The 25278-nt window shown below is 39.8% G+C and overlaps 1 protein-coding gene across 5 annotated transcripts in view; it reads left to right on the top strand.

Annotated features, from left to right (window-relative positions):
- Positions 1-25278, top strand: part of ADAMTSL3 (ADAMTS like 3) — a 260167-nt gene that overhangs the window by 186514 nt on the left and 48375 nt on the right. For all 5 annotated transcript variants that reach the window (XM_034783742.1, XM_034783741.1, XM_034783744.1 and 2 more), the window contains exons 11-16: positions 1389-1527; positions 3526-3576; positions 7363-7567; positions 9082-9229; positions 11773-11857; positions 19084-19370. In XM_034783742.1, coding sequence (XP_034639633.1) covers positions 1389-1527; positions 3526-3576; positions 7363-7567; positions 9082-9229; positions 11773-11857; positions 19084-19370 — 915 coding nt within the window. The remainder of the gene's footprint in view (positions 1-1388; positions 1528-3525; positions 3577-7362; positions 7568-9081; positions 9230-11772; positions 11858-19083; positions 19371-25278) is intronic.

Genomic DNA, 25278 nt, shown 5'->3' on the forward strand with positions numbered 1-25278 from the left:
AGCCTGGAGACTAAGCTACACACGGACCCCAGATAGAAGCAGTGTTGAGGACTGTATATTACTGGGGAAACTTGCACTGCTGCTGCCCAGCCTGAACCTATTATCTCAGAGAAGATTTGGTCTCCAGATGCTGTCTGAGCTCTTTCACCAGCACTAAAATGACTCAGACCTTTCAGATAGAAAAAGTTCCACACAACAAAAAATTAGAATCAGCTGCTTCACCAGTATATCATTTCTCAGTTGGATCACTCCATATTCAGTTCTGTAATCTTTGTGTGGGTGAGGGAGAGGCTTGGGAGTGCAGAGAGGAGAGGTGTGATTGAGAGTGGCTCATCGAATACAATCAAATGCAAATAAAAAGGAAAGTTTTAAAAACCTGAATTTTGTTTGCAACTGGTAATTCTTCTGGGTCTGCTGGGTGCTCACAAGAACTGACACATGCATGCTTAAGATGCTGGAACTGCTTAGTTTTTCTTTATGGTTATCACTCTCATGCAGGATGACACTTTGGATCAGCCAAGAGACACATAAGTGAAGCTGTTGATATATGATACTTTAGCATTTTCAGTAGACACAGTTATGCTATTAGTTTATTGACTCCATTTGGATTTTCATTCTTGTGGTTTCTTCCCTTTTCTTTTTTTAGCACATACCAGAACATCCTTCTTGTCTTCTCTGTTTCAGTGAAAGACAATTCCTGAGAATAAGCCTTTTTTTTCCTAGCCAAGAAAGCAACCTAGCGGTTTATTAAACTCAGATCTTTTTTGTTAACGAGTCCTTTTTTGCAGATATTTGCACCAAGTAGTTACTTCCGGTTTTCTTTTCTTGGCTCTTTAACTAAGAATGTTCTTGAAAATATTTCTTTGTTTTCTAAAGTTTAACTTAATACTGTCTTTGGACCTCATCTTCAATTCCTCTGGCTTTCTGTTTTAAATATTTTTCTTACCACACATGACCACCTAATAGACCTCTTAGTACTGCACTCAGTAAACCCTTCTGTGTGGGTTTTATAAATGTGGATGTACAACACGGCCATCCGATTGTGCACCTCAAGAAAGTGACAGGTGAGGTGTCCCAGTAGGTGTATAACTGCCTCTGTTAACATTTTGTTATTTTTAGTGTCTTCCTAAAACACTACTAGAACAAAGGGCCAGACTCTCAGTTGATGTTAATCAATATAACTTCCTTGACTTCAGTTGCTGACTTTTACCAGGTGAAGACCTGGCCCTATATGTCTGAGTAAAGCGTCTCCTTACTAAAACAACAACAACACAAAAATCACTGCATTTAACTGGATGTATAGTTCAGTATTTGAGAAAAGAAAGCCGTTTGAATTGATCTCCCTTCATCACAAGCATTAGCCTGTTCATCTTTTGCTCCCATGTTAGGTTATCAGCTTAACTCCGCTGAATGTGTGGATATTCGTTTGAAGCGAGTTGTTCCTGATCACTACTGTCACTACTACCCAGAAAATAAGAAACCAAAGCCTAAACTAAAGGAATGCAACATGGATCCCTGTCCTTCTAGGTTTGTATGACAAATATGTAAGTGGGATGGTATTTTTAGTTACTAAGTAGCAAATAACCATATTTATTTGACTTTTGACACACTTTGATCTTAAGACTGTTTAATCTTAATTGTTCAGGACATTAAAGAAAGTCTGGCAGTTGGCACCAACACAAACAGGCTTGTAGCACTTCCTCAATCTCATACAATAGAATGACAACTTGCTATGTACAGAGATGGTTTCAATAGTCCATTTGTTTTTGTTTGTGGCCTACCTTTGCTGCAGATTTCTTGGAGAGCACTATGGCTATGTCTACCCTGCCATCAGAACAGCACATGTAGAAATATTCAAGCTAGCTTTGGTTGAACTAACTCACTAAACGTAGCAGTATGGCTGTTGTGGCACAAACAACAGTATGGGCCAGCCACCCCAAGTATGTGCCTATGGTCCCAGGTGAAATTGTACTCACATGGCTAGCCTGGGCCACTGCAGCTACATCTCTATTTTTAGCAAACTGCCTTAATCAAAGCTAGCTTGGATATGTCTACACAGGCTGTACTTCTGTACTTGTGCCTCCTGATTGCAGTGTAAACATACCCTATGGCACCAGTGCATACATTTTGTAGGATTACGTGAACATGAGAGACTGTATGTCTGCTTTTGGATTTATCGATGCTGTCATACGTTATTCAGGATTTCTCATTAAAGGCAGGTAGTAGCTCCATTCCTCGTTCAGCATAAAGTTCTTGCACGTGGTTTATCCTGGTTTGTCCATCTGTCTGGTATAAAAATTTCATTCACCATTTTCACTCTACAATTGGTCACATAATATTTAAAGTTTTGGGAGGATTTTTTTAAAGTTACAAGAGAGTCAGAAAAAAATCAGTTCAAATAAAAGTACTTCTGGTGCAAATACCACCGAATATTATTGCCAAATTATAAAGGCTACAGTAGACATAAACTGTATTGAATTGCTCAGTGGTATTTAAAACTAACTTACTTTTGGATTGTCTGGTGAGGTTTCCTGGCTGTGCTGAAGTATCTTAAAATACTTCACAGTGTCAAGTCCCAGAACCTCACATTAATATGCCATCTGGCTGGACTAGAGTTATATATAAGAAGAGGAGGAAACACTCTGAATGGATTTCATTTCCTATAGCTAAACTGTCCATTTCCTTTAATCCGTGTTAAACATAATCATCGATGGTGACCTCTACTAAGTATAGATGCACAGACTTTAAAAGCTCTTTTCTAAAATGCCAGTTGATAGGCAGAATGGCAAGACCTTAATACAGTTTATCTGAAAAAACTGTGGAATATTACAATGCTGGGATGGGAGTACGACAGGTAGGAAAGTTAGAAATTATGAGCTCTTGCTATACAGATTTACCCTACAAAGACAGACCAGGGGGTGAGGGGAAATAATGTCATATTTCACTTCTCCTTGCAGACCTGAGGAATAGACCTTCCCTTAACCTCGGAGCCTGCTCCTGCTAGGTGCTGAGCAACTTCTGTAATTCAAGTAAGCAGCAGTTGAGGGTGCTGGGCACCTTCCAGGAAGTGCTCAGCACCTCCATAGATTGAACCCTTATCATGCATTATTTCAGCTGCATGCACCTTCCACAGATCCCTTCATTACAGATTTCTCTGTGGTGTCCACTTCTTTGTTAAGAAATGACTGTGTATCCCGGGGAAGTGGCACAACCTGGGAGGAGTCGCACATAGGAGGATTACGTAGAACTGTTTAGTGGTCATTCATTTCCTTTTGAGGAGAAATTGCTTTTTCCATTTTTGTGGAAGGAATTAAGGAGTTTATACACCGAGTGTTTCCAGCCGCTTCAGAAATGATGGGTACATAATGGGTCATCTTGTTCCACAGGAAGATCCTGTAATTGGTCACACATTTCCTGATCTCATGGTGGGATTTGTTCACTTTTAAACATGATTGTGCCTAACATGTAGAGCAAATAACATCTAGGATATGAGCAATAATGATGCCATATTTATTTTATTGACAGTGATGGATTTAAAGAAATCATGCCCTATGATCACTTCCAGCCTCTTCCTCGGTATGTATGGGGACTATAGCATGTAGGTCAGCATTAGGATGAGATTTCTGTGGGAATTTAATATTCAAATACAAAGACTCAAATCACTGTATAGCTTAGAACATTATCTACTGTCTTTGCACACTATCGTAGTAGTTGATCTTCCAAGTTTTACTGAAGAGGGTAAATCCTGGGCTCAATCCTGCAAGCACTGTACATGTGAGTGACTTGAATGGGACTATTCCTAAGTAAAGTGTTGCAGGATTGGGCCCTCTGTTACTGCAGTAAAACCCTGTTAAGTGCATAATTGTTTAGTGCAGAAGTAATAGTCTGTCAAAATTTCTCTAAAATGCATGTATTTATTCATTCTTTTCTGTGAAGGTATATTTTGGTTGGATTAATAAAAAATGTGTGCATTCAGAGTAACTATTCATGTAATGGGCACTCTGGGAATGAGTTCTTTGCTTGTTAAAATATATTTCTCTTCTGTTCTTTTTGTTGTTTATTCCTACATGCTGCTTGTTCATATACACACTGCTTTAATACTTTGCAGATATGGAATTTTCTGTGCTTCTTCATTACCTAAGTGGTTTGAGAACATTTTTTCACCGGAGACAGTCAGAAAATTAATATAATGCTTCTCTGAAACGTGCTAGATGGTTTTTTTTTTTTTTTATAAAGAAGTTAGGGACTTCAATTTAAAAACAGTGGGTCAGATCTGCAGCTGGTTTAAATCAGTGTAGTCAGTGGCGATACGCAGATTTACACCATCTGAGGATCTGGCCAGTTTAATGAAAAACTAAAATTAAAAATATATTTTTCTGAATAAACAGAATATGGTGGGAGAAGAGTGAACTTGCAGACTCACTCGACTGAGTGGAACTCCTTGGATTCCATCAACTCGTGTAAATTATCATAGCTCCATTGACTTGACAATTTACACAGCTGAAGATATGCTGCTCTTTGATGTTTTTTGGCTTTGTCAGATAGGTGGAGATGTTTTCTCCTGTGGCTTAGTACTGGAGTTTTGCAATTATACTGCTCCTATCTTTCCTCTTTTCCTTCTGCTGCCAGACTCTGCAGATTTCTCTGTGTTGACCTCAACACAATTTCTTTATATCAATGCTTCGTGTTCTGAGTGGTTCAGGAAACCAGTTGGAATTAAGGTTTAGTTTCCCTTCTGTGCTGTACTGTGCCTGTAGAGACTGTACAGCACTGTCCATGGTAAAGGAGATCATAAGGAGGGTGAAGTCATGGACAACTGCTCTCATTGTAAGCATTAAGAACTGCAGATAAGGGCTCCATGTCTGTGCCAGCAGATACTGGCCTGATCCCCACGTGTGAAAGTTCACTGGGGGCTGTGTTGGTTTTGTTGGTCTAAAGCAGTCATGATCACCCCATCCACTCAGAGACCAGCCAGCACACACCCAAAAGTTGATGGCATTGACTAAGGAAGGGGCGAGAACAAGGTAGGCTGATTCAATGTATTGCTGCTCTAGCCTTCAGTGGGAGAGGAAAGCTGCCCTTCTCTAACAGAACTAGAAGAGGCAGTGGTGGAAACACCTGGCCACTTTGCACATTCTGGTGAATCTGGCCCAGTCAGGAGCTAAATACTGCAGCAATTCTAGCATATATGCACTCTGTGCTTATTGGCTGTAAAGTTGTTGCAGATACTCCACATTAATTCTGCTTTTTACCTGTTCAAGTGCTGAGCATGGCTGTTCACACATAACAGGCATAAAACAAAGTGCTGTAGATGCTCTTCACCAAAGCTTTACGAGCTTGCTCTTCTTGAGCAGCCGTCACCTCCCAGGTAACACAAAGGCCACGTGCAGGGCTGCTTTGCAATCCTGTGGCATTCACCACCATTTTCTCATTCAAATGAGGAAGTTGTGGGAAAGTCACGATGCACACTGCAGGCTCTTGAAAGAGTTATCTTGCGGCTGGAGCTGTAAACGTCCTACTGAAATATTTCTACAGATGGAGATCTTTGAAATAAACAGAAAAATTTCCCAGGATAAAAATTTTCTTTTAAGGCTTTTGGAACACCTCCATATATCTCAGACTTGTTGGACTGTTGAGGATCCCTTGACAGTTGCGGGTTCTGGAAAGTGTCTCCTTGACTGCCTGCCCACGACACTTCCCCTCCTCCCCCCAGTAGCCCTGGACCTCACTCCATCTTGAAAATGCTCATGGGAATATGGGAACTGGAGTGTGTTCGAAACTGATGAGATAAAGAAAAACAACTATAAAACTTTATGCTATAAACACTTCTAAGAGTAGTATTACATCTAGCACAGTCAGCTTTACACACAGGAATCCATGAGCTGCTAACTCATTGAACAGCTAATTGCTCTTTAGTTCCTGATATTTTCAAAGAAAATGAGTTGATTTTAACACTGGGCATTTGTTTAGGTAAAATAGTGAAAAGTATAACTGTGACTTTTTAAATGCCTTTTTCTCTGGTAATATGAAATGAGTATTGAGTCAGTCAGCTATATGTTGTCTGCTTTTGAGCATATATCCTACGTTTAAAGTTCAAAGGAGGTTTTTGTATGTTTAAAATTGACTCTGTGCTATAGTGTTTGAACATGATTGATACGTTTCTTGTAGACAGCTTAATGAACTATTTAAAATAGGAAGTATTCTTGAGTTACCTTCTGTATCATAGGGAGTAGGTAGTACTTACTGACGTCTGCCTTTGATTTATAGGCTTCTGCTCCATATACTCTGATATTATGACTTCCTTTACAAAGCCTATGTTACTCTCGATGAATTGATTTAGGTGGGATATTGCTATACTTGCTGAGTCTATCATTCATAAATGATGTAATTTTTTTCACAGTTCTTTTCTGAGCCACTGCAATTGTAATATTTAAAGGTTTTAGACTGGCTGTAGTAAAGTCTTCTTACTCACTTCCTGCCTTGATTTGCCAAAGCTAAGATGTGACGAGCTTTTAAGACCAGGTGCAGGACCCAACTATTTCCCCAGGTTTCTTTGTGGGGGCAGGTGGATGGGACAATGAGGGATTGAGTAGGGCTGTGTGAAAACCAAAGGAGGAGCCCAGGATAGAGGCCTTGTAGTTTGTAATTGTGAATGATACACTTACATCAGGAAGATCCTTGAGTTATGTCTTCAATATTTATCTACTGTCTTTTGTGAAAGAGTAGATGCCTAAATGTGTGGTTTGTACTTAGAGTATGAGATAAAGCCCCTGAAAAATGTATAACTTTACTGTCATCCCCACTTCAGATGTCACAGCAAGTTTGATCTTCAGTATGTTTATATCTGGGGCTGTAAGCTTTTCAGAGCAGGGGCTTTTATTTTTATGCAGCCTCAAGCACATTGTTGTGCTAACCAAATAATAATGATGAAAAATTACATATAGCCATGTAAAGTAGTAGCCTAAACGTGGAACACGCTTCATTATGTTGATTCATTCTAGACATTATTCAAATAATCGAATATATTGTATTCCTGCTTTAACTCCTCAAAATGTATACAAGAGAATCAGGTTATTCCAAACACTTCAAGAAACTTACCTGGGCACTTTAGTCCATTTATTTGTGTGTTCATTTTGGCACATAGCAGAAAGAAAGCCTGAAACAAAGGCACAATATGTTTCTGATTCTATATAGATTTTTGTACAAATGTCAGAAAATAGACCTGATTCTGCTCCCTTTAGAAGTCTGTGGCAAAATTTCCATTCACCTCAGTGGAAGTAAGATTGGGTTTAATATTTTGCTATGCTTTATAGATGGCATTATTGTTAATGTATTTGGGATTTGGTTGTTTTTTTCCCCTAGCTGGGAGCATAATCCTTGGACTGCATGTTCTGTTTCCTGTGGAGGTGGAATTCAGAGGAGGAGCTTTGTTTGTGTAGAGGAGACTATACATGGAGAGATACTGCAAGTAGAGGAATGGAAATGCATGTATGCCCCCAAGCCCAAGGTCATGCAAACCTGTAATCTATTTGATTGTCCTAAGTGGGTAGCTATGGAATGGTCTCAGGTAAGTTGAAAAATTATTTGTACCTAGTTTTGAAAGGCAGCCTCTAATTGTGTGCAGTCATATAATTGTGGACAAAAATAATTGCAGGCACATTTTGTAGCACTTAGCAGTAGATATATCCCTGTGGAATAAAATGCATGCACATTTTCTTTTGCCTGCAGAACTGTGCTTACAACTTTATGTGGAAGCAAAATTATAGCCACAAAATCAGAGTGAGAAGCTCTTTAAAAATCAGGACTTTTGTCTCCCATTTCTTGATAGATGTAATCAGGGGTGAAAGTAACTTAAGGGACTTACCGGTACGCAGGGCGGCTGGGGTCCTGAGCAAGGTGCGGGGGCGGCTCAACTGGAAGAGGCAGGCTTCAGGCGGAAGGGGCGGGACTGGGGCCAGGGGCTCCCAGCTGCTGCCACTACCCTTGGACTCCGGTGGTGATTTAAAGGGCTCGGGGCTCCGGACACTGCCGGGAGCCCTGGGCCCTTTTAAATTGTCAGGCCCTGGGGAAGCTGCCCCAGTACACCGGACCGGACCGGCTTACTTTCACCTCTGGATTTAATCCTCCACTGTGGATAATTTGCCAAGAACATGGCTGTTTGGGGATTGAGAGTTATCTGTATGGATGATTTTCCTAGCATTCTTCTTACCTTTCATTATAGTAACAGGAATATAGAGCAAATTATCTTGGCTCTGGTTATCTGACATGGATAGATAACACTTCTATGTTTCCTAAGTTCATCCAAATAAGATCACTGAAATGCAGTTGGAGAAGCATTCTGATGTTTTTTCTGACCCAAATTAAACCAAAAACCACTAAACATGTTGTGAGAGAGTTTATTCTCAGTAGATTCCCAGTTCTGTTATAGACTGTAGCTCAGGGGTCGGCAACGTTTGGCACGCGGCTCACCAGGGTAAGCACCCTGGCGGGCCGGGCCAGTTTTATTTACCTGCTGACGCGGCAGGTTCGCCGATCGCAGCGCAGGCGAGCGATGTGCTGACCGCGGCTTCTCGCCGCCCCCATTGGCCCGGGACAGCGAACCGCGGCCAGTGGGGGGCCGCGATCGGCCGAACCTGCCGCGTCAGCAGGTAAATAAAACTGGCCCGGCCCGCCAGGGTGCTTACCCTGGCGAGTCGCGTGCCGAATGTTGCCGACCCCTGCTGTAGCTGTTCAGATAAGCTTTGCAGAACCCAGGAAGACACCCCCCCACACACACACATCTTTAGAAGTTTGTCCATCAGTAGCCATCACTAATATACTTTAGTCACTTGGCAATGCAAGGTTATATTTAAATAACGTTTATCTGAAATCTGATGGAACAGCTATTATAGTTTTCACTTAAAGTTTTCACTTAAGGCCTGATGCCACGCCCACTGAAGTCAATAGAAAGACTCCACTTTACTTCAGTGGGCTTTGGGTAAGGACTTAAAGCTTCCAAATTCATATTTATGAATGGCAATATTTTTGAAAAATATTTTAAAAAGAATCTGTGGAGTAATGTTATTATATTGTCTCCCTTAGTGCACGGTGACCTGTGGCCGAGGCTTACGTTACCGAGTGGTATTGTGTATTGACCATCGTGGCCAGCATGTCGGGGGCTGTAATCCACAACTTAAGCTACACATAAAAGAAGAGTGCATCGTGCCAGTACCATGTTGCAAACCAAAAGGTAACTGGAACTTTGTCTGCGTGTATTATTGTTTTGCAATTTTGTTAACAGAAGTAAAGGGTCCCTAGTCACCTCTCCCAGAAGTGCCAGAAGCTCAAATTTGCCTGGACTTGTTCCAGTGTTGGCAAAAGGAAGGGCTGTTGCCATTGGTGGTAAGAAAGGTATATGTGTGATATTTTTTGCTGATAACCTGATATCATGTAATGAAAACAACAAGCGCTCTACATTAAAATACATAACTTAAGTTAAATAGCGGAAAAGTGGGAGCAATACATTAGGTGCTGGGGGATTGCTCAATAACATTTTCAATGGAAAGAGTAATATGTAATAGTGCTTATGGTACATATAACCATGGCCTTTGTTCCTCTATATTGACAGCTCAAACTACAGAATTCTGCATGCAACATGGAAAAACCTTAAATAATGTCCATGCTGATTTCCCTCTCCTCTTCTTTTCCACTTCATTTCTTTTAAAATAATCTTTAGTGCTTAATGACATGGATTAACAAATGTCCTTTAAAATTAATTGAGGAATAAAAGGTAGATGAGGGATGTGGGGAAATAAGAGGAAACAAAGATATAGAGGTATGAGAAGATATAAAAGTGACATTTTCTATTCTGGTCTTATCTCATATATACAATAGATAGGTAGGTAGATAGATAGGTAGGCTTCTCTGTCTCCTGTCCCAGTTCTGGTCCCTCAACTTTAGGGTTGGAAGTCTTTTCAGTCTTTTCATATTTATTGGAAAAACTTGTTGGGAATATTCACAACTCAACAGTAAGCTTTACATAGTAAAATGAATAGCAAATGTAGTTAAGTGCTATTGAAACCCAATGACTTACCACAAATAAGTTGGTAGGGCAGAATATTTTGAGGTTTTAGGGAGTTCTCCAGGCAAAAAATCATCAAGGGACAAACACAACAGAATTCTCTAAGCCTTGCAGCAAAAATGGTAACGAAAGTATTATGGAACTTCAGGGGACCTGCAAGGAGAAGAACTTGGTATGAATGTGCTTGTATCTGCACAGTCCAAAAGAAGTTTAGATAACGTTCTTTGAAGTTTCATTCTTTTCAATACATGGAGAATATTTTGGAAGACTTCAGAGCTTAGGCCAGTGTTTCTCAATGTTTTTGTGCTGGCTACTCCCTTTGGACTTTAAAAAAAGTGACCCCTTACCATCAGCCCCAGGGGATGTGGGGCTCCAGCCCTCCTTGGGCCACAGGGCTTCAGCCCTGCGCAGGGCTGAAACATGTAAATTAGCTTTATGCGGCCCTAGGCAATTTCCCTGCTTCCTACCCCCTTAAGCCAACCCTGCTTGAAATTCCCCCCCACCCACCCAAAAACCCCAAAACAAAACAAAACCAAACCTTGATCCCGGTTGAGATATACTGGCTTAGGCAATCAAGAGAGAAAGTGTTTCACATCCAAGTGTCTAGTTTGAATCCAGCCCATCTGTATAATGATTGAAATTTGTTACCCTTTGACAATTCTTCTAACCATATATGGTGAGCTGGCATTGCCAATCTATTACTTCAAGATTTGGGTGTCCACATCACAAAATAACATCATTGCAATTGGCACTCACCAGCTGCACTTTTGGGAAACTCAGAAAAGAAGCCAAAGATTGAATGGACATGGGGACTGAATTACTGGTACCTTCTCACCCACAGAGGTATTCCTGCAGGTCAGGGTTTAGTAACAATGTCATAACGATATGGCGAAAGTTGTATTACTGAATAAAAGATTTGCAGTGCTGCCTGTCTGGTACATTTCTCAAATAGTAAATGAATATTACAAGGCAAACAAAATGTAAAAAGAGAAGAGTTTCCTTATCTGAATTATAAATTTTACCTTATAAAGAATTCTAAGATGTTTTATGCTCAAAATTGCAGATTGAGAAATATTGTTGCATTTTGTTTAGTTTTGTTGGAATAAGGAAAAGGCCAGGAATAGAAATTGTGGTAAGTCGCATTCAATTTGCCATAAATACTCATTCACTTTCCTGTTTAAATTCTTCCTTTCCATAGATAGAGTGACACTGAAGTGAGTAATAATACAAAATTTGCATTTAAAATGCCAAAAATTATTAATAAAACAAAGCCATGCCAAATTTGTTCTTGCTGCAGTTTTCTCACCTCTTGATGTGAGACCTGCCAAGCAAAATGCCTGCCCAGGTGCAGACAAATCAAATGGAATATTATATATACACTTAATGAATAGAGATTAAGGCAGTTGTGAGTCTCAAAAAGTAACAGCAAAATACTTCAGCTGTAATATGTGTCACTAGTATTAATTTCCAAAATCACAGTGTGGGATAACAGTAGAAGAAAAAGTGGTTTCAATAGCAGAGATGGGCCTGTGGGCAGATTCAGTTCCAAACTTCTCTAGAGTTCAGACGAGGATTTTTGGATCTGGGCATTTGTTTGGGACCCAACTTTACTCAATGCACTATGTAGACACTAATGTGCTGAAGTCAATAATGCAATATGTATTAAATGCTTCTGAATTTGATGGAATGAATTATGTTTTTTTCCTTACCAGAAAAAATTCCTGTAGAAGCTAAGCTACCCTGGTTCAAACAAGCACAAGAAATAGAAGAGACCAGAACAGCATCAGAAGAACCAATGTAAGTTCCCCTTTCTGTGTGGAAAAAATATTGCTGATATATTGTACAAGTCAAGTCTGTTGTCACATTTGGATTTGGCATTTGATGCTCTGTGGGCTACCTTATGGGCTATTATTCCTGGTTTTATATCTTGACTGCCTGGCTTTTGGAACAGCTGTCTTGAGTGGCATAGAATATATGGGCCAGATTGATGGCTCCCTATGCATCAATGGAGCAGTGCAAGGGGACCTTAATTTAGCCTTGAGAGCTGTTGAGGATTTCCCCAGTGTGGGAGAATCCTCACTGATGTAAAGCAAGTGTAGATTGCTTTAAGCCAAACATTCCCTCCCTCTCAATAATGTAATGAGTGTGTTGGAGATGGAGAGGGGCAGATTGCTGGAAAGAGAAATACCTCTATGCCCCCCCCCCAAAAAAATACACACCATGCTAGTGAATTGAGGGGAGTTACTTATAATTATCTGAGCCATTCAGAAGATGTTGCTTGGGCCACCCACCACTTTGGCCCTGGGGCTGAGAAATAGTTGTGTTCACAGCATGTGCATAACTGACATTCCCTTGAGTCCAGCTCTATTCACACCCCTTTAGTTCAGTTCAGATCTCCGATGCAATGAACATTCATAGAATCACCTGTGTGGAGAATAACTGCGAGTGGTGCTTATCTCCTTCATATATTTTAACTCCAGCAGGTGTTTACATGGGCTTCCAAGGCATTCACTCTAATGTGTTGTGTTTGGGCCAAATTCTGCTCTTATTTATAATTATGTAAATCTGAAGTTACTCAGATGAGCTCAAGATTTACACCACTGTACCTGCGAGCAAGAATATGGGCCCCTAATATTTTATTTTTCTTCTGCTGCTTAGCTATTCTTTATTTTGGCTCATACGTATTAACAGGTGCCATTAAGAGTAATAAAGCATTTGACACCTGCACTGGCTCACAAAGGACACCTCCTGCCAAACAGGTGTTATTTGCACTATTATGCTAGCTGCCATTGGAAATTTTTCATGGACTGGCACCTATGGCCAAGAGTTGACTATTTGTGAGTGGTTACCCTGCTCTCTAAATTGGTGGCCACGAATGCAGAGGCCATGTGAGAACAAGGCCATGACAGAACAAGGAGTAATGGTCTCAAGTTGCAGTGGGGGAGGTTTAGGTTGGATATTAGGAAAAACTTTTTCACTAGGAGGGTGGTGAAACACTGGAAGGGTTACCTAGGGAGGTGATGGAATCTCCTTCCTTAGAGGTTTTTAAGGTCAGGCTTGACAAAGCCCTGGCTGGGATAATTTAGTTGGGGATTAGGTCCTGCTTTGAACAGGGGGTTGGACTAGATGACCTCCTGAGGTCCCTTCAAACCCTGATATTCTATGATTCTATGTCTGAATGTGAACTATGATTGTTGAGGACAGTAATGCTAGCTAAATGATCCTCTTCATGTTGAGTGTCTGCATCTGGGAATGGACAGATGTGAAATCGCCTCTAAAGAGGATTCAGCCTGAAAAAATAGAGATGTTTCTTTGGCCATGCAAAATCAGGTGTGGTGGTATATGCTGGTGGGAAGCATGAACTAATGTATTCTCCAGGCCCTTGGGGTTCTCGGTGATATCTCTACAGAACAAGCAAAGCACAAACTAGTGGTACAGGTCATCCCAGCTTAGCAGTCTGAATGTCTTAAAATGACAGTGGAACCATAAACTTTCTAATGGGTTTACTTTTATTCTTAACTTACAACCACACCAGATAAACACTTTAATATGGCTGAATTACTGTACTGATGCCTTTTCTCTCAGGTGCCCCGCATTCTGAAAGATACCATGCATTTGGCTAGGTTTTCAGTGCATGCCCTGTCATATCTCCTCATTCTCCTGCCTTTGGTCCTCCCTTCTGAGCAATCCTTATTCCCACCTTGGAGACCTAACTTCTGTTCACCTTTCAACCACCCTACCCTGTCCCACCTTCAAGGATCTGACTTTACCATTGTCAGAGCAAAAATATCTGGACCTGGATCCAAAAGGCCTCTTCAGCCACTCATCACTAGTGAGTCCATGACACCCCTTTTCTCTACTAATTTTCATGGTGTCCTCAGGTCTTCCTACTCTGGGTACTCTGTGCTCCCTGGGACCCAACTCTATTACCCCAGCCAGATCCCTCATTCACCTACATAAGTTGCTGCTGTCTTCTCCTACCACCACTAGGATGCTAGACCTGCTCTTACCCTATTCTTCTGAGAAAGCTGGCAGGTAAGGGGAATTCAAAAGCCTTTAAATAGATCTACAAGTGAAGCTGACCTTGAACAAAAGTAGATGAACTAGAGTAGGACACTTCCCAGCTAACCTCCTTATTAACAGTAGAATATGGATTCAAATTCATTACAGTCCTTGGGACTGGCTACTGAGGCCTCCATTTTCCAGCAAAATGGAAGGATTCTGCCTTCCTTCTCTCTCTCAGCTTGCCCTTCAGTTACGTGAACAGTGCTTTGCAATTACGATTTGTCACAGCACCTTTTGAATCTTGTATTCTATCTGATCTGACCATTTCCAGCTGGAATAAGCTTTTTTGGAGTCAGAGCACAGGGTCTAAAGGAAAACTGTAACACACGGTTGTTACTTCCCCCAGAGTGAACAGTAACAATAATTCCCTCCTGCTTGGAGTATGTTTAACTTTGCTTTTGTAGTTTATACGTGACACAGTATGACAATTTCTAGCCCACCTCTGGCTAGCATAGGGTTTACAGTTTCCTTGGTACGTTGCCACTTTTAACTTTATTTATTCTTTTGTCATCCAAACTAAAACCGCAACATGAAATCTCAGCTCCTAGTTCATCCTTTTATTACAGCTGTCTTTTGTGCCTTCAGGCGATATTTTAGTTGATAATGAATAAGGGAATAAATGCAGCTGTGTTTTCAAACCCCACAAACAGGGGATTTGCCAAACCAGGAAGACAAATACCTCTGCCGCTGTGGTCTACCACGGCTGGTGTCCTGAATTTACATAGAGGGTGAATGTTCAAAAGCCTTTTTTTATTATTATTAGGAAAATTTTAAAATGACTGCTTGTAAAGCAAGGCCAAGAAAAATGTAGGTTTGACCTTTTTAGTTTTTAGTTGTGGAATGTGATGACAGTTGATACCCATCATTATTTTAAATGTTCCTCCCTTGAGCCTTCTTAGTTACAGTAGGATTCACAATGAGGCTTCAGCAAAATTTTACAACCTTTTCTTTTAATAATAAGTTAAAGAAATAGACACCTCTGCTGCCTTTTCCTTTAATAACTTAGAGAAATAGAGGATAAATTTAGAATGCTTTCAAAAGCTAGTATGTTTTCTCAGCAACATGAGAACATCAAAAATAATTGTTCACTAGGTTTGTATAGAATTGCATTTACTAAAACTGAAATGTGGTGGGGTCTTTAAGGGTCCTATTCATTGCATTTAAAAAAATTCTCCCATTTGTGCCCTTTTTATTTTAAGTACATGTATTTCAGGCTTTCTTGCAGCCTCTCCACAGAAAGGTGGTCATATATTTTGCGCAATATGTAAGCACTCAACGTGATAAAATCTGTGGCTCTGGATTATAAAGAGGTGGTTCAGTGATGGGCAGGACTCCAATGTTTTAGAGGTTCTATTCAGATAAGCACCCAAACATTTAGATGCTTCTGCCAATCTTATCCAGTCTCCTTGGATCTGCAAAGTTGGACTGGAAATATCAAAAGAACAGCCTTTCTTGAGGGATTTTGGATTTCCCAAATCAGAAAGTGCAGGCATGGGAAAACTTAATAATAATGAGAGAAGTTAAGTTTTCCAGATCTTCTGAAACACAGAGAAGGTTGAGTTTGAGCAAAGGTTTGAGTTGAATTTTGCCTTATCTTTACCAATTTTCTCATCAGTAGTTTAGATCACTGCTTCTTTTTCCCAGCCATCCCAACATGGCCCTACTGAACACCCACTTTCCTCCTCATTAGATCATGATTGGTGGGCCTGGTCTCCACTGCATTGCACCTTGTGTTTGGTCATTTACACACGTGCAAAGTGTGCCAAATCATGATGATAGCATTTTACCCCCACTTTGCACAGATGAAAGTGATTGCACGAGGTGGTGAGACAGTGGAGAATCAGGCCTCCTGTGACTTGCATAAATAGCTTTTTCAATTTGATTTGGTTGATTGTTTTTTTTAAGCATTCATGCAAATCACTATGAACACATTTTAAAAACTGGAGTCTTGTCTATGAAATTCATTAAAGGCCTCAAAAAACCTTCAGAATCCTAAACATTCCATTATAAACTACCTAACAACTTGCAAGGGACAATAACTTGAGAGCTGCTTTGATGCTACTTAATCCTGATCTAAACTCAGTCTGGGCCTGTTCCCATTGAAGTCAAAGACAAAGTTGCCAATGACTTCAATGAAGAAATATCAGGCTCAATATGTTGCCAAGTGAATGCTGCATATGCCACACAATGAAAAATATAGATCTTCTGATGTTGGTGGATTATTCCTTTTTATTATCTCAGTCAAACATTGAAGGCAAAGGACCATAATTTCTGCTTCAGGTTGTGGATTTAGCTAATTAATACAAAACTGGCACCTGATCCAAATTCATGATTTAGACAGAGTACTGTCCTGTTTCCAGAGCTCTGCATGCTGCCCAATCAGCTATATGCACTCATTTTGTATTAGTAGTCTCCATTGGCTTTTGCTTAATTTTAGCTATTTAAACTACAGCTTACCTTTGATGAGGTCATCAACTTGAAAAGAATTGCTGTAATATGAGGTTGTTCTAATTAACCCTACAGTCATGTGATTTGGTTTAGCAAATGATAAAGTAGAAATTCAAAACCCATGTTTTACTTTTTTTAATCTTGAACTTTGCTATGAAATCCCAGGCACGAATATTCAACAGGAAACCCGCTAGTACAATATAGGTCTGGTGTAAGTCAAGGAATAATTGCCTAGAATTTTCTGAGTTTTTTTATAAATTCTATGTATGTAGAATATTACCCAGATATGGTTCTTTGTATGGAGAGAAGATCAGAATTTTGTCAAAGCATTATGCACAGTTGCCCTGATCCAGCAAAGCACATAAACGTGTTTAACTCTAAGCATGTTACCGTCACACTGATTTCAAGGGACTACTAAAGTGCATAACGATAACCACATGCTTATTGTTTTGGAGAATCAGGGCCATTTTTGACATAACTATCTAGACATTTTATGTGGCTCCCTTTGGACCTTAACCTAGCCTCTATTGAGGTTATGAGGTAACTTTCTTTGTTAGCAGGTTTTCCCATTGCTGTGTACTTCAGGGTTTCTCATTCATAAGCAGCTGGCTGCTGTCAGACAAGTTGCTGGACTAGATGGACAACTAGTCTGTCCCAGTATGGCATTTCCTATGTTTCCTGTCACTGCAGTATAGGAGCACCTGTAGTTTGTTTCTGGCAATACTCTTCCAATGTAGAAGATTCTTTTAGTGCACTTCAAATGTTGTCAAACCTGTGATAGGCTGAACACTTTCAGTTCCTGTTGACTTCAGTAGGAGGTGAAGGCCCCCAGCACCTTTCTGGATGCACTCAGCACCCTCCAAAATCAGGCCAAAGTTTGGGATGTTTCCATTCAGGTAAAAGTCAAAAAAAGCCAAATCTTGACAAAGTCGTTATTGGGCAGAACTTGTCGGGGAAGTTCAGCAGCAGCTCCTCAGGGGTGATCAGCTTCTTCCTAACCTGTATTAGCTAGTGCTCTTTAGAGAAGGGGAAAGACTCACTCTTCCCTCTTCTCCACAGCAGGTGCTCTTTGGAAAGTAGCCCAGAGGCCTAGTGGGAATATATCTATAGCATAACTACTGTGTTATCTCCTGCTCATGTCTCCTCATGTCACTCTGCAGTCGCAGAAGGCAGTTGGCTTGACATAGTAGTCTGTCCACAAACTCCTATTCTTCAAATTTAGCAACATTCTGAGTTTGAGCTCAGAGTATCAACCATGCTATGTAGGTGTTGTTTACACTTAGAATAAACACAGAGGGCAAAACGATGGCTTTATCTCAGTCTTACATAACTGGCTGCTTTTAAATTTTAATAAATATTTCTCTGCAACAGAGCAATGGATTTTTTAATTGCAGAAAGGGGAGGAAAAGCTGTTGGAACAAATAGATGTCTAATTTGGATCCTAAAGAGGTGTCCTTTGCTGATATTTTAGGAGATAATAAAGAAATGTTTTTATTTCCTCTGACTGTTTCACGTAGATCTGCTCCAGTTGGAAAATTTAAAAAAAATCTGTATATTTCTTTCACCAAAGTGTTTGAAACCTTAAGAAAATGACCTATGCAATTACGTATTTAACTTGTCAAATTATCCACAAATCCATCCAAGATGATTTGTGGAATTCCGCCCTATTGTAATGGTCCAGTTTTCAACATTAGTATCTGACATAATAAAGGCCCTTGAAGTAATAGAAGATTACACATTTTTTTTAAATATTACCTCTAGTCCATATATTAATGAGATGTGTACAATAAGATTTAATTATAGTTACTCAGGAGCATAAAGACACACTGATGAAAGTGATAGTCCACCGAGCAAGTTAATCTCTTCATCGAAGTTAGACCTCCTATAAGATGAAATCTGAATAGCATCCTGTAATGTTCTGCATTGGAGGTGGCTACATTTCAAAAAGTACCTTTCACTAGGTCTATTAAATGTCATTACAATGATGTCCTGTGGTAGCCCTTCTGGGAAATGTGAATAGAGTGCAGATGTGCTTTTGGCATATGTATGACATTGCGTGCCTTGAGAGCTATTGTAACTCAATGTGTAGACTTATATATACAACTTGGCCTTCTGAGTGCTCCAGGAGTTTTGAGCTACCTTTGGGTATTGTCTTTTTTCCCAGAAAGGTGAGTTGCTTTTCATTGCTCCGTCTGACTTTTCTTCCTCTCCCCCACAATCTTGTCTGTTGTCTTTGTTTAGTTATGTGGAATTGTAGGTAGGGGGAAAGTGAAGAGGATGTATTCTTGGGGCTTAATGATAGGATTTGGGTACATTATGAAACTGTATCTCAGTATAACCCATATTATTCATCATATGCTTTGCTAGTATGTTGGCCATATTTGCATTGTTATATTACATTAACTTTTTGTAGCAATATTTTAACTCTCCACATACATGCAAACTCATATCAAGTGCAAATTTCTCCTCCTTCAGTTTTCTTTCAGTTGCTGCACTATGATTATTTGCAGGTTTATTCCAGAACCCTGGTCTCCATGCAGTACTAGTTGTGGTCGTGGCATTCAGATGCGAGATGTGAAGTGCCGTGTTCGTCTCACATTTACTCAGACTGAAATGGATCTGCCTGATGAGGAATGTGAAGACCCCAAACCAGCAACAGAACGAATATGCCACCAGCCATCCTGTGACAGTGATCCTGTCCCATACACCCCAGAATTTTCACGTGCAGAAGATAGCAGTTTGATTTATGATTGGGAATACATTGGTTTTACTCCATGTTCGGCCACATGTGTTGGAGGTAGTTTAAACATATTTTCATCTATGGTGTTTAAATTTGACATTGTCAAATAACTGTTTGATATTATTCCAAATTAGTTACATTGACATGTAAAAACAAATTCTGAACTTTTAACTTGTGTTAATTCTTTTTACCTTTGATGATAGCATCTAAATGTCCCTTGCTTCCACATGCCTCACAAGGTAATGGAGATAAAATTGGTTTTCTATAAATCTTTGAATGAGAAACTGGTCTGTATTCAGTCAACCAAGTTATGGAAAGTTTCTGTCAACGTTGATGCAGCAGTTAGTCTTGTATTATCAAAAGATAAGTTACAAGAAATCACTTCAGACTATCAGCCGGTTTATGGGTTTAGATAAATGAAAATATATGTAACAAATCAATGACAAATGTGCCTAAATGTTCATTTTTCTCCTAGGAATTTATATGTGCAGTTTCTGAACTAAAATATGCATATTAACTATTCACTGTCTTCAAAATGCTGTCATTTTTTATGGTACTGTAGATCTGTGATATGGTAGCACAGGGAGACATCTCTCCAGAAATGGCTGGGAAGGAGCTCAAATAGGATGTTGTTTAGGATTTGGTCCAGCGTATCCTTCTGTAGGAAGCCTGTGCCATACATCTGTCTGCAAGTAGTTAGGCACATTCCTCCTTTAGATGTAATCTAATCTCTCAGCCATCTGAACTATATATTGCTAGACAATGTTGCTAGTGTTGCTACTATGTACTGTACTTTGGAACTGACCATAGAAGTGAGTTATGAAGTGCAAAGTGGAAGCAGTGGAATTGTGAACACACCTGTATGTGACAGGAATGATGACATCAATGGGAAGTGAAGACAGTTGTACCCACAGAAGAAATGTAATAAGTATAAAAGGGCTGAGCAGCAACAGTTTGGAAGTCAAGAGCCAATCTAGAGCTCATAGAAAGTGGCCTCCTTTGTAGTGGTCACCATCTGGAAGTTTGAAGACAGGAGAAGTTGGGAAAGATGCCCAGATAACTATCCACATGATGGTAAGTGACCAATATAAAAGCCTCCCTTATCATTTAACATTCTTGTTTTATTGATGGCACTGATCCCTAATAATGACAGTGTACCTGATCATGGAAAGTGTTGCTTTCTGCCATTCCTCACTTGTTTCATTGGGCATTACAGGAGCTTAGCCCCAGGAAGATATGACTTATATGCATGTATGATTTGTTTGCAGTTTTGACAATGACTATTGTGATCGATTATTTTATCTATCTGCTTTAAAAAATTGAGAAAATATTTAAAACCAATAAGGGAAATGGTATTTTAAATTAGGAACAAGGCTCTCACTAGCTATAAGTTTTTTCAGTTCTCTTGATTTTACTATCCAAATTTATTTTTGTAACATTTAGTCATTTTATCTCCATCTTTAATCTATTTTACCAATGCTTCTGGAGGACTTCTCAACCAACGTGTTTTCAAAAGGTGTTGAATTCTCTCTGGCAGTTTTGAATTTTTGAGCATAGAATGGAGGACACATAAGCCAAATTTTCAAAAAACAAGTATCAGAGGGGTAGCCGTGTTAGTCTGAATCTGTAAAAAGCAACAGAGGGTCCTGTGGCACCTTTAAGACTAACAGAAGTATTGGGAGCATAAGCTTTCGTGGGTAAGAACCTCACTTCTTCAGATGCAAGGAAGTCTTAAAGGTGCCACAGGACCCTCTGTTGCTTTTTTCAAAAAACAGACACTCAAATTTTACCTCATATATAGTCAGTGTAAAAACTTACATGTGAAAAATTGTACCTGCAAGTTGACGATTAAATTTTGGAGGCTGTGTTGAGGCCCATAATTTCACATACCAGAAACAAAAAGATGACATCAATGGGAAGTGAAGACAGTTGTACCCACAGAAGAAATATAATAAGTAGAAAAGGGCTTTTTTTTTTAATGGTTAATAATCGGAATCAGGGCCTGATTCTGCTCCTGTTATAGCCAAATGGGAGTTTGGGCATTGACTTCATTGAGAGCAATATTTGTCCTTTGTGATTTAAAGAGGCAGTTCAACCAAACATTTGCCTCTGGGTATTCATGAATTGAAACTACTTCTTCAGCATGTAATGCAGAATGTTTGAAATGAAGAGACTTTTCATATGTGTTCTTGAGTCTTCAGTAGAACCTGTAGCACCACATGTCTAGATGTTCTTCGTATGTGCTACTCTCCCAGGAAATGTGGGAAGTTTTTGAGACTATTTGATCAAAGTTGAACAGCAATATCTTTCCTGTTATGTTAGTTAGATAATCATGACTTTGTTCTCCTATCAATGCTGTTCATCTAGCTGCCTTGGCAAACACTTTCAAACAGACTAAAAATTACCTGTGGATAAATTGTTTTAAGAAACCAGACTTCTCTTGTGTTTCCAACTTATTGCAGTGTACTAACTAATGATCTCACTATGTCTGTTTTTTTCCATTGTGTAGTTCAAAGGACCTGATCAATTTCAGCTCAGTTTTAAGTCCGTATCTCATTTCAGTAAGATGAACTTTTTAGTTATAAGGAAAGAAATATGATCTTTTAAGTTAGGAATATCAAAATTTAATGTAAAGTGTGAGAGCTTCTGTGTCTCTAACATGCATGTATCTATCAAGGGCTTTTAAAATACATTCCTTAAGATTTCTATTTATTTGGAACTTTTTCCTTAGTTTCTTAATGCCTACTTTTCCCTGACCGAGAGGAGGTCTGCTCAGTCTAAGCAAGTTGCAGACTTTATTGTCACTATGTCATATACTGCTTGAGCAAGGTCTGAATCTGTGTTGCAGTGCTTGTCATCTTTATGATACATTACCCCTAAATCCTCATGTGGACCATGCATAAGGTTCCGTGTTTGTCACAGAGGTCATGGAAATCGTGGATTCTATGACTTTCCGTGACTTCTGCAGTGGCTGGTGTGCCTGGTCCGGGGACCACCTGAGCAACTCAGGCACCCCCTGGGCCAGGTGCACCAGCTTTTGCTGGTGCAATCTCGCTCCCCACTCACCCCACAGTAGCAGGAGTTTGGGTGTGGGGGGGTTCAGGGCTGGGGGTTGGGGTGCGTGCAGGGTGGTGCTTACCTAGGGCAGGCTCCCTGGAAAGGAGACAGGAACGCCCCTTCCTCAGCTCCTAGCTCCATGTGCTGCCTCTATTGGCAGGCACCGCCCCTGCAACTCCTATTGGCCACAGTTCCCAGCCAATGGGATCTGCAGAACCAGGGCTTGGGGTGGAGCAGAGGCAGCACATGGAGCTCAGGAGCCGGGTAGAGAGCCTACCGCAGCCCCGCCAACCCTCCCCCACGAGCACCCCCTCAGGCTGGCCCCCTCCCCAAGCACCTGCGGAGCCCCCCCCCAGCACCCGCGGCACCCCTGGGCTGTCCCTCTGAGCCATTCCCACCCCCAAGTTTTAGTTAGGGGTATATAGTAAAAGTCATGGACGCGTCATGGGCCGTGAAGTTTTGTTTACTGTTCGTGACCTGTCTATGACTTTTACTAAAAATAACAATGACTAAAATGTAGCCTTAACCATGCATTCAATGTAAACTCGCTCAGCCCCTCTCCTAAAAAGAGGTAAAAATGCACGCAGTAACATTCTTTTTTATTAGATATATGAAGAAAGACCTGTCTGCAATTCATTATCCCACAGCTTCTTTCTCTTCAAATTAATTATTTTAGCCAGGCTTTTTATTGTGTTAGACTGTGTACACTCTGAGGAACAGACCATCTTTTGGTCTCTCTTTGTACAGCACCTAACACAATGGGTCCTGGTCTATGACTAGAGCTCCTACACACTATAGTAATACAAGTAATAATAATTATAATAGTGCTGTTGACAAGAACTCTTTGGCTATTCTTCGTGATTATTCTGTACTGCATCTAGATAAACCATTATAGCCCATGATGCAGCAGCAATTTGGGTGTCATAAAAGTTACTGCCTTATGACCATTAGCCTATGTTATGTCACTTATCATAATTATTACTTCTGTCATCAGACATTCCATGAATGCAAGTAGGAGGTCTTCCATGTTAATTAATTATGAAGTAAGCATCATTTTAAAGATCCCTAGTGAGACAGAAATTTCCAGAAATTTGAAGAATTGTCTATATTTCCCTTAGTACCTGAAGAAAGTCCACACACCACAAAAATCATGGGTCAGATCCCAAGGACTTTGCTCATATGAGCCCATAATCAGACCAACTCCCTTTGATTTATTTAGGGTTTTGCTTGAGTAAAAATTGTGTTGGGAACTCAAGGTTTTGCCTCATTTGTCCAAAGAAAGTGTGTGTGTTTTTTCACTGTTTGAAGAACTATGGCCCTGATGCAAGCACATGGGATGCATGCATAAAATTGATATGCATGATACTGTCTGCAAGAAATAATGCCAGTACTTGTTATGTGCCTGGTTATCAGATCATTTTTTGTTTTGTTTTAAATCTGCAGTATTTCTTCAGTCTTTATGTCAATTAGTTAATGGAATATGTAGTATTCTAAACAGATTCTCTCTATTTCAAAATTATACAATCTAATTTAAAAAACAGATTTCTTTGCCTACTTTCCTAATAATGCTTTTGTTTATAAAAGAAAAATTGACAATCCAATGTACTTGTCATTATTAATGCTCTGAATACTTCTTTGAATTTCTTTCTACTTGGACAATAAGAATGAGTTAACTCTATTTCACTTTCAGTAATTACCAGTTTCATTTTAAGATTCCTAGAACTGCAATATTTGGGTTTCCAACATGAAAGGGGAATGTGTGTTTATCAACTGTTTTCACTTTAAATTGAGGGAAAGTTTCTTTTAGAATCATAGAATATCAGGGTTGGAAGGGACCTCAGGAGGTCATCTAGTCCAACCCCCTGCTTGAAGCAGGACTAATCCCCAGGCAGATTTTTACCCCTGTTCCCTAAATGGCCCCCTCAAGGATTGAACTCACAACCCTGGGTTTAGCAGGCTCAAACCACAGAGCTATCATTTTTTAACTGAGTAGATTTTAAATTGACAATTTCTCTTTTAGTTGACAGCAAGGCAAAAGTAATCTGAAATAAGTAAATTTTTTTTTCCCTTTTCTAGGTGTAAGGTTGAGTGAAGAGACCATCCTTCTGCCACACACATTTAGCATCTTCTGTCCTAACTCTTTACGGTTTTCCCTTTCTAGAGTTAAAGTAAAGTATGCATTTTGCAAACACTCTGATCTTTTAACACAACTTTGTGCACTGTATATTTCTTCCCACAGCAAAGTTGTCAAAAACTGTGAGTTTGTGAGGGTTGTATGCTGGGTTAAAATAGAAAATATTCTGTTGCACTGATTAGTAGAATAATTACTATAATAGCACATCAAAATACTGTAAAAATACTTAGTGCTCTATTGAGACCTGCCTGAGTAACTTATCTTATACTTGGGGGGATGGGGGGGGGGAGATGGTTAAACGTTCTACTATGTTATCATCACAAGGCAAGAACTTCACACATATGACACTCTGTTGGTTTGTCTGAAGGTTTTATGACTTTTATGGTTTGCAAGATGCTTCCCAAACCCTGCAATATAAGAAGTTTTATCACTGATTCACATTACAAGCCAATATTAAATTGTGGTTGCAAACAAATTTATAATTAAGATCAATCTCTTACACATTTTATAAGTAAATTATAAGGAAATGCTGCATCAATGGAGTGTAATTGTTTATTGGAAAGCAGCATAGATCTGAAAAACAAGTCTGCTTTACAAACTTTTTACAGTATCTCTTCTGTTATACCTTAAAACACCAAAACACTATAGCTTTTATTTTCTTAAAGCATTTAGAGTAGAGAATTGTAGCAGTTTGTGGCACTCTGATGAGTGAAATGAAAGACACCTCATACACTGGCTAAAGGTGGCATGTCACAGCCAAAATTAAACAAAGGG

Source organism: Trachemys scripta, chromosome 10, assembly GCF_013100865.1.
Source record: "Trachemys scripta elegans isolate TJP31775 chromosome 10, CAS_Tse_1.0, whole genome shotgun sequence".
In the NCBI taxonomy this organism is placed as follows: Eukaryota; Metazoa; Chordata; order Testudines; family Emydidae; genus Trachemys; species Trachemys scripta.